General features: G+C 39.1%; 1 protein-coding gene across 2 annotated transcripts in view; it reads right to left on the reverse strand.

The window, feature by feature from the left end:
- LOC120716468 (CD226 antigen-like) overlaps nucleotides 1-8761 on the reverse strand; it is a 31797-nt gene extending 23036 nt beyond the window's left edge. For both annotated transcript variants that reach the window (XM_040004009.1, XM_040004008.1), the window contains exons 1-3: nucleotides 8609-8761; nucleotides 8041-8153; nucleotides 5766-6122 (exon numbers count right to left, since the gene is read on the reverse strand). In XM_040004009.1, the coding sequence (XP_039859943.1) occupies nucleotides 5766-6122; nucleotides 8041-8110 (427 nt within the window). In that variant the 5' untranslated portion in view covers nucleotides 8111-8153; nucleotides 8609-8761. The remainder of the gene's footprint in view (nucleotides 1-5765; nucleotides 6123-8040; nucleotides 8154-8608) is intronic.
- Nucleotides 8762-14205: the final 5444 nt, after the last annotated feature.

A 14205-nucleotide genomic window follows, 5' to 3' on the forward strand; every position in this document is an offset into this window, starting at 1 on the left:
GAGGCCCTCTGAACACATTTTAATTACAGCTGTGCAGAGACACACTGATGACTGACTGGAACACTATGACTCACATTTTACATTCACACCATCCTCACACATGTTTATATATGGCCACTAGAGGGAGATGTTGGACTTTAAACACTAACATGGATACAAGCAGATTAACAATACTCCCATACATTCATCCCATTTTATGTCACTTTATGTATTTCTGCATTTAGTTGTTGTTGTTGTTTTGTCTGTTTGATGCAGCCAAAATATCAAATTTCAAGTTAAACCAACACTGGTGACTTTTTCTCAACACGACTTTTATTGTGACACATTTTACAGGAACAAGACTCAAACTTGCAGAGCATAGCCCCTAAGAACTGAGGTTTTTCTTTGTTTGCAGAATGAAAGACAAGTAAAACATATCATAAACTCATACACACAGTAGCGGTTTTAGATACGGCGACACGGGCGGTTGCCCGGGGCAGCATCGTGGTGGGGGGCGGCATGACGGGCATCGGCAAAAAAAAAAAAATTGCTCATACTTTTTTTTTCTTTAGCATTTATTTAAATGGACATTCACCATGTGGGACACTGTCATGTATGCCAGTTTGTCGATATTGCACTGTACATTTCCCTGTTTTGGTTTCAACTTCTTATCCTGCTGACCATGTATGGTGGCTGGTTAAGTCTGGACTGTACCAATGCTGTAAGGATGTATAACAATTCCTCCACAACCTGCTTACTACCTAACGTAGCTATGTGTGGTGAAAGGGGGTAGCGGGAGGAGGGTAACCTGGGTCCGGTTGAGGGCAGCCTTTGTTTAACCCGGGGGGAATATGTAACAGTCACAATGGTGTGGTGTCTCTTTAAGACAACCCAAGTCGAGGGTTAATGTTGTCATCCGTGTGGACATGTGCTTGCATGCTAGTGCATGAGGAGGGACGGATTTTATATTTTACCTCCCCAGACACCTTTGTTTGCAACGTTATGGGTTGTACGAACACTGTGCGCTATATTTGTCAAGCTGCAGCCGTTCAACCGGGCTTATATGGTTGATGAAGAGAAGGTATATTAAAGAACACGCTGTGGAATTCCCAATGCCAGTGTGATTGTCTATTCTTTTGGCTACCCTGCTAAGTGTTTTGCCGCCTCCTCTTAACCACTAAACGCAACCCGACGTTACAGCCATAGCTGGACTGGCCATCGGGCATACCGGGCATTTGCCCGGTGAGAGAAAAACTTAATGCCACGAAAATGAAACCACAGATATGCTACATATACGCTCATTCGCCATTTTATTAGGTACACCTTCCTAGTCATGGGGTGAACCATCTTGTCTTCAGAAGTGGCTTAAAGCTTAATGGCACGGATTGGGAAAAACAGAACAGCCAACCCGCAGGACACAAAGCCACAGGTACAAGCCTGGGGGAGGGCAACCCAAGGGGGAACAATAGAGAAAGTAGTAGTACGGTAAGGTTAGGTAAGGTGTGTGTGAGGAATGCTCCTCAGATCAGCCTTTAGAAGGACTCCATAGGATGATTTCCAAATGCATCTGCACACACAGCAAATTCAAAAGTGTTAAATGTTTTGGTGTTAATAGTCTTCTTGCAAAAGTAGAGTTAATTTTACTCTAAGCAGAGTCACATTCTTTTAATGTAACTCTGAGGTGTAAAATGATAGTAGTTAAAATCGAGTGTTAAAAATGAGTGTTTCTCTGTCAAATCTGGAGGTGTTACAATGGAAACATTAACTCTTGACCTCTTAACTCCTAACTCCTAGAGGGGCTATGACACCAATAAAGTAAATTCACAGACTCCGCCCCCAGCACGGCTCCAATCGAAGCTGAAGTGAAGCCGTTTCAGAACATTTTGCTCTACATATTTGAGTTGTTTGCCATGCTTGGTAAGTCATTTTTTCAAAGATTGTTTCAATTATTATTATGAGCTTTTACTTCTGTGGCTCTTTGGAGTTGAGACAAAGCTGTGTGGAAGGCATTAGCCATGTTGCTCGCTGATAGCATAACATTCTGTTTTAGCTAGCTGAAATGTGTTGTTTGCGGGCAAATACCACAGCCTTGAAAAAAAGCTTGCATGTGAATTTTCAGTCAAACTTTTGGTCAAATACACCTAAAACAATGTCTAGAATGTGAAATGTTGGTATAATGGTGCTAGTTGAAGCCTGAAAATGATCACCCATAAAAAAAAAAACAACAAAAACGAGCAAACAGCAGTAGCAGGCGTCCTGACTGGATTCTACGTTAGCATAGATCCCTCCAGAGTTTTGTGCACACGGTTTAGGTAAAAATTAAGAAGGTTGAGGTTTTACATTTAGTTCAGTATTACCTGTTGCCTGTGTCTTTGTCTTTTGGGAAAATACTTTACACAAGTAATGGCTCAAAGAGGATTCCTTTTTTTCTTTTTTTTACTGTGCTGCAATTGTTTACCGCATTATTTGTGCCATTAATTGGTGTCAACTAATTTTTATTCAATCTCCGCACAGGATATGCTTGTGAAGATGGAATATGGGGGAGAGCAGAAGTGCGTTGAAGTTCCACAAAGTGATGAATGAAGGACATGCATATTGTATTGAAGAAATAAGTGATGAGAATGCTGTTATTTGCATTTACCATGTCAGACCTTTTGATAAACACAATTCTAATGAAAATGAGAACATGTATACTGTTACATCTTTCAGAAAATGTTTTGAAATTGTGGTGCACAGTTCAGAATAAATGTTTTTCAAAAACCATTGCGTCTTTTTAGTAAATGTTTATTTCCAAAAGAAATTTCTAGAAGGTCAGAACAGTAAAATTCCCGCTTTTTAGAATGAATTAGAAGATAACTCTTACGTAGTTAAACTAAAATACTCTTTGAGAGTTAATATATAAACTCTTAACACCAAGTGTTAAATTATCAACTCCAGACAGATTTGGTGTTTAACACTAAATCAGAGTTAACGTACCAACTCTCCAAAAAGAGTTAAATTAAAACTCTCTGGTGTGGACCCATATAGACACTTTAATAGTGTTGAAATCAAATCCGACAGTGTTAATTTGGACATGCTGGATTTGCTGTGCAGAAAAAAGACCACAATTAACTCCCACAGAGTCATTTTCAACACTTTTTCAGGGTTTATACACACACTCTTTAGAGTTAAATCAACATTTTTGAAATAGTTAAAATATTTAACACTGTGCCAGAGTTCATGTTTTAACTCCCAAAACTGGGTTAAAATAATACTTTACAGACTGAATAAGTGACTCTACTGAGATACAATGTTTAAGCTTCTGGTTAGTGTTGGCTTCACTCCCTATAGTGTGAGGCTTTCTACACTAAAAAGTGTTAAAATTAAACTACAAGTGTCTGACTTGCATCACTTGCACTGATTTTTGGAAATTTTTGTCCTCCTGGTAGTGGGGGGAGGAGAAAGGAGATGTAACAACATCAACAGTGATGCCATTTCTTGTTCAAATGCTGAAGAAGAAAAGACACAAAATTAATACTATTTGATAAAAATGTACTGATCTGGTTTATAATGAAAACAGGGGGAAGTTAAGAGACTGATGAGCCTTCCACGTATTGTTGAAAGTTATCAAAAGTAGATCAATTTTTAGAGATACTCAAGAAGAAAAAAAACCCTATATATTAGTTCAGGATCATCATACAAACAAAACAGACAATGCTTTGTTTGACTTTATATTATATTCTAAGAGCAAAACTAAGATTTAATTTGTCTTAATTGTATGAATTTAAAAGATAAAAAACACAGAAACAAATTATATTTGCCCCTGAATGCAGTGTTAACCTTTAATATACAAAAAATACAACTCACTTGTAGAATCATCTTGATGATTTTCTGGGTGACCTTCTGCTGACTGCACCAAGTGAAGCACCTTTGGTGTCGAAGTGAGCTTCTTAGCCTCTTTTATGGCATTTATGGCTGATAAGCTGATGAATAATTTGTTTATTCCAGAGAACAGTGAGTATAAGTAATCAGCACGACCACCAGTAAAGAGTAATGTGTGTGCAAATACACACACACTTTTTCCTACTCAGTTTGGTTTCCACAGATGGTTTGTTTATTTATTGTTTATTTCACATCAGGTTTATAGTGAGGTTTAATAATCCCTTTTAAATATTAAACATGAGGTGTTTTATTCACACAATATTTGAAGACAGGGGTGTTGAGCTCATTTTGGTTAAGTGTGCATAAATGGGCTGGACCAAAAAGATAATGACGTAATAAGAAAGCAAAACATTCAGTACTAATGTTTCAAAATTTTATTAGCATCGAACAAGCAAAGCATAAAAAAATGTATCAATAATGTGTGATCTGGTTTAAACTGCAGTAACAAACTAAAGAGATTCCATCAATGAAGGAAAAGTTTCCACAGATCAGAGAGAAAACATCTGCCTGCAGCTACGTGGAAATAATGTCTCTATTTTGGTTTCAGAAAACTGTCCATCATAACATTCATTAGCTGATCAATGAGTCCTGAACGCTGTCAGGAAGACTGTTGATCGCCTATAAGCTATAGTAATTTATCTTTTCTTCAACACTTAGAGTGTTTGTGCTGTCAGTTGATTTACTGTCAGTAATTATACTGTAACATCTGTACATCAGGATTAGTTTGGGTTGTTCACAGAACAAGCTTGATAAAACACACTCACTGGTCTGAAACTGTAACATATGACACACTGAACTCATGAATAATGAGCAGGAAAAAAACTAATCAAAGTGATTTCTTCAACTGGTCCATCGGGTTATTGTCTCCCCAGAAACATTTCCCTTGTGTTTTTTCCCCCTATTTCCGTTGTGTTTTGTGTGCTTTTGCAGCATTTTTCTTATTGTGTTTTCTTACATTGCAGTCCATTTTGCCTCTCATAACACTGTTCATCATAACAGTCATTCAACTGTTACTGATCAACAAGTCCTGAACAAGTCCTGTCAGGCAGATTACTGATCATCTGAAATCTACAGTAATTAGTCTTTTCTTCGACACATACAGTGTTTTTGCTGTAACAGCTGATCTGCACATAAGGGATTAATTTGTGTTGTTCTTGTTGAACTCAAGAATAACCTAACAAATTATATACAAAGTGATTTCTGACATAAATCAAGCAGACTATTTGTACTTTTGAACTCTGAGAAAACTTTTAAACTCTTACACTGAGCAGCTTAAATGACTGCAGTAACATAGCACAGTGAAATCATGAGTTGATGTAACAGTCTAAACAGGTCTGATGATAATCAGAGGTAAGCGAAACCAAAACAAAATCAGGACGTGTTTATCATTATCTGATGGGAGCTTAGCATCATCAGTCTCTGTGTCCTCATCCTTCTTAAATTTCAAAGATGACACTTAGATTTTGTAACAGACAGATTTAACAGTTTAGCTACACAATGCCCTTTTTAACCTTCTGCTGTTTTCTATGGATCAGAAAACCAACAACAACAACAAAAAAAACCCCAGCAACTTGAAGAATAACTTTGAGTCCAACAGGTCCATCCTCTGTGTGTCCTCCTGTCTGACCTGCAGGAGATGAACAGGTGTGAGGTGTCAGCTGTCAGGTAGGTGATGAGTGAAGAACAGAACAGAATCCATTTCCTCTTCAAACTGCTGTCAGACATCATCTACTGCACTCTGATCACATCACTCAGACCAGCTGCTTTCTACAAAGTCTCATCAACAACATCTTTAGAAACAAACATCAACAACCAGGAAGCAGCTTCACCTCTGATCACACACACACTCAACTCTACTCACTCACCTGGAGGAACAACATGAAGGTAGATGATGCTGATGGGGTTACTACTGAGATTAGCTCTCTTCCTGCGTATTGTGACAACACGACACTCATATGTTCCAGCATCATCAGTCCTCACATCCTTCAGAATCAAAGACACGTCTCCATCCTTAATCTGTCTGTCCTGCAGATCCACCCGGTTCTTAAAAGATGGATGCTGGTTAACTGGATCAAAGTGCTCGTCCCGGTACAAAAGCACATATTCTTCTCCCAGGTCAGCTCTGCTCCACTCTACAACCATAATGTTCTTGTTTGGAGCTCGACATGTCAGAGTGACGTCCTCTCCAGACTGAGCTATGATTTTCTTGTCTGAAAGAGGAGCTACACGAAAAGACACAAAACTCAATTCATTTGACTTTTACCATTCCTGTGCAGAGGATCAGTTAGTGGTTTTTTTTTTTTAATTTCAAGAATATTTTAATGATAAACAGAAGGTTAGAAATTGGTCTGTAAATATCTAAGGCAGCTTGGTCAGCTGATGGCTTTTTAAGTAGTGTGTTAATTGCAGTGACCTTGAAAGCCTGTTGTATGTAGCCTGTTAAAGATGAAGATAAAAGTGTTTAAAAATTGAAAAAAATAATTAATGGTAAGACTTCTTTGAACTGTCTTGTAAAAGTGTACTCTATCAAACACAATGGTTTAGAGCAGTGATTCCTAAATCAGAGAGCTAAAGTGATCCACAACCCCCTGGTGTGCTGGGAAAGTATTGCAGGTGACCCACAGTAATAACAGAAATTTGAAATTTATTTCAAATTTCACAACTATGTGGAGTCACATATTTTTACAAAAAATATTTATTTATATTAAAAAAATTACTAAAACTGGTAATAGTATGTGGTTACTTTGTGATATTACCCATTTTTCTGACCTTCATTTACTGCTCTTGTGCTGAAGTTTGATTACCATTAGCAGGTAGGTTTCACAATTTCCCTAACACCTGTGACTGGGTAGCATTAGCAGTTTATAGCCTGTGTGATTTATGTTTTTTGTTTTTTAACAAAAATGTCAAGAAACACTCTTTCTATGTAAAGAAAAACTCTTTCTATTTTGATTAGACTGAAGATTTAAGATGGCTGGGCCCATGTGATTTCGTGTTTTTTATTAAGTAGGCAACAGCACAGACTCTGGTTTATCAGAAGTAGTTGCTGATGTTAGGTCAGATAAATCTACAGTTTAAATGTAAATTAGTTTGCAGAGAAAATTATGAAGTCATTACGTGTTAAAGTTAATCTGATGCAGAACTTTGCTTCAGTGCTGAAAATAAACTTGGGCCTGGGCCTGTTTTCCATTCAATGACAAGTAACAAACTATTGTTTTCATAAAGTATCAAATGATTTTTAGTGGCCAAACAAAAATCTTCTAATTCGTGCAACACTAGTTTATCTGCTCGAAGTGGAAGGGCATAAAACCCAGTTTGTCCCCCTTTCAGAGGTGACACAGTATGGTTTTACACAGTGAGGATGTTACACTTTTAACAAGATGTCATGTTGGCACATGAAGAAGAGTAAAGGCGTGGCATCAGAAACCATGATATCTAAATCCAGGAAATCCTGGTGGACTGTACCAAGTGTGGAAACATGGCGGCGGCGGGGGGGGAATCAGAATTATTGAGTTTCAATAGGTTGTTTATTTCTTTTTCATCTGAGTACAGTGTTTGTATTTTTTTTTTTTTTCGGTATTTAATAATGTTAGCTGAGGGAGAATGTGTATTTTTTTCTGATTTTGTAGCGCATTTCTCTCAGTCCTCATTATTAATGTGAGGACATGTTACATGTGAACATTATATCGATTGCTCTGAACTCACATTTACTTTCTTGTGTTTTTCACAGTTTAGTTATTGAATCACGTTCCTGCAGGTTCCACAAACACAAACATGTTTTTATAATAAGTGAACATAATGTGTGAGAGAAAGCAGCCTCTCATTATAAGACACTGTGAGTCTCTGCATGCTGCCTTTATGTAGCTACAGCTGTTTGTATACACTGAACTAAAAGCTTTGTAGCTGCATACTGACTCCTGAAACTACAACACATCACACTGACACACACATTACACTTCTTTGTCTCTGTGAGGTCTGATCACACCGACATGTTAGGTCCACACAGACTCCACCCAGCCTCATGTGGACTCCAAAAACATGGAAAAACCGAATCAATATGAAAATAACTCTTCAGGAAATGTTGTTAACATGTAAAGCAGACTGGTGCTTTTCCTCTCTGTCCCACAGAGTGAATCTCACCTGCAGAGACAAACACGAAGAGGCCGACAAACAGCAAAGTCGAGCAGAGCGACGCAGTCACAGCAGACATTTCCGTGTTCTTGAACTCCGACGCTTTGATTGTTCTAAGTTTCCTATAAAACATCAGTGCAGGAGTCTCTCAGTACATCTCTTTACAGTGAGGGACAAAGAAGCAGCAGAAAGAGCCACAGAGAAAACATACATGACTGTAATCAGAGTACAGGAGAGTAAGTGAGTACATTTCCTGTTTGTGATTGAGGTGATGTTATTCTTTATATTGTGTCAGATAGTCTGACAGCTTTTGGTTCTTCAGATGATGAAACACATTGAAGTCAATGAACGTTTTTCACTAGTACAGGTAGATATAATGACAACTTTCCACTCCACACTTTATTTTAAATGAGATAAACTAGGTTGAATTAATAAAAGTAAAGGTCATGAACACCTGAACAGCATGTTTAGACACTGCATACATGAACATTAACAATCTGACCCACTAAAGCTCACAGAGTTCAGTCAACCTGTCAGACTACCTAAAAGACTGAAAGACGTAATTTTAAACACTTACTGTTGTTCTGAAGGATCTCTGAAACATTCAAAGAAAAAAGAAAATTATCCACTAACAGATAAAAATAAAATAAAATAAAACTATAACATTTAACAGGCTTAAAATCTAAAAGTAAAGAGACTTCTGTACCAAACAGCCACCAATGAGGAAATGCACCTGTGTTTCCTTGTTAACCTGTTTTACAAGACAAATGTTAGACCTGTGTGACAGCAGCATCACCATAGAAACCACATTCTCCGTCTTCCTATTGGCTGTTAGCCTGTGTGCTTGACAAACAAATACCACAGAGAAATCTCTTTCACTGATCTTAGTTTGATCCAAGCAAAAGAACTGGAAACAACCATATGGGCTCAAATCGTGGTCATAAATATTTTTTACTTGTAAATCAGGATTTGTATGTGTAAAAAGAATTTGTGTGTGCGTAAAAAAGATTTGTGTGTGGACATAGCCAAAAAATACATGTGAAACTCTGCACTCAAGTTTCAACTACGAATTTTGACCCCAATTTTCTTCCTTTCAGCTGATTGGTCAATGTCATGTCAATCACAAATTTAACAATCCAATCAGAGAACAGGTGGGTTTGGCTATTGGAGGGGTTCCTTATGGAGCTTCAGGTCCTTGAAGAGAATAAATGCCCTTTTACATGCCAGCCCAGCGTTTTCCTTCATCACCACGAAGGAAACCAGTCTGTGCTGGTCCGAGTTTGGTGATTTTTGTGTCACAGGTTTACATGCTTGATACAGGGACCTCCAGAGCCTTTTCAACAGCGCTGTTGACCTAGCAATGACAGTCTTCACTAGTGGGTGAAAGCTTTCTTCGTCATATATATATATAAACTTCAATGTTACAATGTTTATTTATCGGATAAAATGCTACATTATTATGGTTGGCCAGAAACAGGCCGGGGGTGTCCAAATTCAGAGGCTGCGTCCACCTGAGGGACCAGGTGTTGTGCCAAAAACTGATTGCTTGTATTTAACCCTTTAAGACCTACCATAGAACCAAGTCCGCCAGAGCTTATATTATATTTTTACATGCTGTGGAGCCATTTTTGGGAACATTTCAAGTTGCTATACATCAATACAACCATTATAGCCCAGATTTTAATAATATGTATTCATTAAGTGCATAGTAATTACATAAATTGCAAAAAAGTGCAATAAACTACAAAAAAATCGTTTTTGATTTTTTAACATATATTTCTAGTTAGAGAAATTTAAGAGGCTTATCTGTAAAAAACTGTAAATACAAAAAAGTTACACAAAATAGTTTCCCACCACAGGAAATTTATTTTGAGTGTCTTCATAGTTTTATTTTTGAAATACACCAATTTTTATACACTGCAGGAAAAACGAAAATAAATATTATACTGCAAATTTGCAAAAAAGCAGCATATGCATCAAAATAAACTATTTCCAGCAGTGCAATATGAGTCCTAAGCATCCCGGAAACGACACAGAAAGTCATAAAGTCAAAGATAACTTTTAAAAAGAGCAGTATAGGCCCTGAGGCCCTGATGGCAAAAAAGACTACATTTCCGCGAAAACGACGTCACTTCCGGTTTCGGGCAGGTAATGGCGGACATGCGATAGTTCGCGCTGACGTCTATTCCAACGTAGGAAGTGTTATGAACAGCTGATCGAATCGGCAAAGCGTGTTTCTGGAATATTATGTTTTTGTTCCTGCAAGTGCTTTTTATGCAGTTTTTGCAAAGCTTTATGTGGAAGGAAACCGTGACCTAGGACAAGCTGATGGCACAAGATGTAAGTACAACTCCTCCGGATTCATATGCAAAAAAATTTTTTGCGCTAGCTTACGTGGTTGCAGTGCTACTGGGATTTAAAAATAGTTACGCAAAACAGAGCGTGCCCACTCCGATCGGCTCTAAAGGGTTAAAATGCTATAAATAACTTGTTGGTCTATAATATCTGAAACCTATGTCAAATATATCCCTCATGAATTATATCAAGTCATCTTGAGCAACAAACAACATTGCGGTAAAAAGGTAGAAGCGGCAATCAGTTTTTGGTAGTGACTTTTATGTATCCTTTATTTATGCAGTTAAAGAACTTCTTGTTTACTTTAAAAATGTCTCTCTTAAGAGTAATCTGGCCAAGAGGACAGCTGAAATGGCAACAAATGCAAAAAATAGTTCTGTAAACATATTTTAAGTGGACAAACAGAAGCTGATTGATTATAACCAATAACACAGATATTTGAAGTTTACACAGCTACATTCTAGCCTGAAAATATGTTAAGAGTTTATTTTGCGACCCAAAAAGAATAATAAGAGTAATAAGCGGTTTTTGATACGGGCGACACGGGCGGTTGTCCGGGGCAGCATCACGGCATCGGCAAAAAAAAATAAAAAATTGCTCGTACTCATGCTGCCCCGACATCATACCAGCGCATATTGGGAATGGCATAGGCACCAATCGGTTTTCTATCACCCATTTGCTGGCAGTAAGGGCGCCCTCCGTTTGCGAGGTGCGTCTGCTGCTTGCTGCACAGGGAAGAGAGGGCGGGGCGGTGGGGGATTCTCTGACCGGCTGGAGCTGCATCTAATAACCAACTCGCAAAATAAAACAAAATAAAAACAAACCAACAAACACAAAAACACCAGACATTATAATACAGACTTATAATTTGTGTCACACAGTTGAAAATTGTGTTTTTATATTTTGTTTTGTATCAGACTGTTTGTTGGTACATAGTGTTGATTTTATTTGCATGATTTTATTGTAATAGTGATATTGCATGTTTGTTTATTGATATTCTTATTGCATGATTTTATCCCCATATTTTTAGTGTGTGTTTGGTGTTGTTGTACAGTATTCTTTTTATTCCACTTGTAACAGCCACTATGGTGTGGTGTCCCTTTAAGACACCCAAGTCGAGGGTTGATGGTGTCATCAGTTTGTGCCAAGGCTCTCTCTCTCTCTCTGGGATTATGAGGACACGTGCCTGCACGCTTGTGCTTAACGAGGGACGGATTTATGTTTTCTTCTCCAGACCTTTTTTTTTGTTTTGTTTGCAACGCTTGGGTTGTATGAACGCTGGGTGTTATGTTGTTGAGCCGCAGCCGTTCAGCCGGGCTTTTATATGGTTGTTGAAGAAGGAGTATTAAAGAACCACCGTGGATTACCGATACCAGCGTGGGTGTGTGTTCTTCCGACTAGCCTGCTAGGTGTTTTGCCGCCTACTCTCAACCATGCAACACAACCCAACGTTACACACTGTGGATTAAGCGGACAATTGTAGACACCTGTGAGGTGGGGGCGTTCCCCGAGGTGGCCTATCAGCCGCCAAACTGACTTAAGGGAGATAATGAGCGCAAAGACTGGAGGAGAAACACACGAAAAGTCAAGAGCTGGAAACGAAACGTGTGCAAGCCAGCATATGAAAAGAAGGACCTCCGGCCTGACTGTGGGGCGCCACGAAACATTCGGCGATCAGCCAGCATAACCCGGCGATCCAGTCCCGATGGACAGAATAGCGCCCGTGGGTGGCGATGCATGAAATCCACAGCAGGGCAGGGGGACGCCTCTGCCTGCATCTGGCGGGGCTACGAGGGAAACGTGTGCAGGTGTGGAGAGTGGCTGGACTGCACGGCCGCGCACCGTCAGGCGGAAATAGGGGCCTCCTCCCTGGTTTGCTGCTTGCGAGTTTGACCATACCGGAAGAGGAGTTCCTCTCCTGTCTCGTTCGGCTCAGGAACATTTGCCCGCGTATGGCTGGACTGTGGGAATATAGGATTCTGGGGGGAAGTTTTTAGCATATGAAAAACATTCATTTAGCTTTGGTTTTTTTTTAGTGTATAGTTATTTCTGCCGGCAGGGCTTTTAGCGGGTTGTGAACATTATTTTTATTGTATAGCGGGGATTTTAGCTTGTATTTGGGGTTCTGACTGTGTTTTATCCTGAAAATAAATGGTGTGTTTAAAGCCGGCTTAGCTTCTGTGCTCCGAGCGCTGACCCACTCACTCCCTTTCCGTTTGTATGTATACAGACGTGGTGAGGATTTAGGTCCACCAGTTTAGCGGCTACATTTGCACCGATGATTTTTTCGAAATTCTATACGCGAAAAGTGAGCGCGAGAGCCCTCGGTGCACCTGCTTGCTGCCGAAGTCAAAGTAAACTTTATTGTCATCACCGCTACAGTCCAGTATATAGAGACGAGACGACGAGGCTCCAGTTACAGCAGTGTAAACAAACAATATATATAAGTAGAGTAAGAAGATAAATATACACTTTAGGACTCGGGGTAAAGGGATCAATAACAATTTAAAATTTACAGTTTGATGATTTAAAGTCTCACACACAACCTGCTTCCAGATAGAACACATTTCATTTATAATTTTGTAAATCCAAGCCCATTATGTATTCATGATCTAAATCCTGGGTTGTGTGAAATCCCAGAAATGCACCCTAGACAAAGTGAATCTGTGAACTAAGGTGTAGGTGTGTTAGATCATGTTGTGGCGATCCTCGGGTTGAGGGATGGGTGGTTCTTTAATGGAGTGCAAAATTAAAACCAATGGAAGATGGACAAGAACAGTTGAAAGCCATCAGGTGCTCAGTTTAGAAAAAAGAGAAAAGAAGAGGAGGAGAAACAAGTAAAACATACAGGTAAGCAGATGTGTCATTGGATAATGGCAGGTCATCCTGAAACAATCAGAATCAGAATACTGTATTAATCCCTAAAGAAATAATGTGGGTTACAGTTGCTCCAAGAAGAAATGGTAAAAATAGCAACAGAAACAGACTAAACTCCAAACAATACATTATGTTACAGATTTTAATATTAATTAGTCATTGTCAATTGTTGATTTGTCCTGTTCTCATTGTATGATGAATTATGATGGCTGTTTGGTAGCCGTTTGCATACTATGCATACTCTCTCTCTCTCTCCTTATATGTGTGTGTACAACAGTTTTATGTTAATGTACAATCCTTAATGTTTTGCCTGTGTGTGTGGGGGGGGGGGGAGTGTTCACCCAGGGCGCCAAACAGGCTGGGGCCGCCACTGCATACACAACTGAAAGTGTCCAAGTTTTTTTTTGTCCAAGTGTTCAAAACTGTGACTGTCTCAGGTTGTTAGGAGACTTGGTCGTTGACCCAGAATTTTGAGTTTTCATTATTGCTAAACTATGATTTTGCTTTGACTTTGTTTATAATTTATTGTCTTTTGGTTTCTTTGTTAGAGTTCTGCCTTCTGGTTTCTGTCTGTGTCCCTTAGTTGCTCTCTCCCCTGTCTGCTGTATCCCCTTGTAAAGTCCGTGTCTGTGTGTTATGTTTCCTGTTTTACTTTGATAGTCCGTGTCTCATGCGAATGTGTATGGTTTTGCTGCCTTTGTCTCTTCAGCCCTGATTTGCCACAGCTGTGTTTCCCTCCTGTCTCCCATTCACTGATTGCTCCCTTGGTGTTTTTAAGCCCTGTGTTTTCTTTTGGCTGTGTCGCAATCTCTTTGTGCCTTCCCTTCCCTCTGGTTTTTGCCATCCACCATTACAGTTAAAATTGTATGTAACCATGAATAACGTGTTTTGGAAACTAACTCCACAACATGCAGCACTATTAGTTCTCTCAGTCTCAGAGCA

The sequence above is a fragment of the Simochromis diagramma genome, unplaced genomic scaffold, assembly GCF_900408965.1.
Source record: "Simochromis diagramma unplaced genomic scaffold, fSimDia1.1 OVJJ01000776.1, whole genome shotgun sequence".
Lineage (NCBI taxonomy): Eukaryota > Metazoa > Chordata > Actinopteri > Cichliformes > Cichlidae > Simochromis > Simochromis diagramma.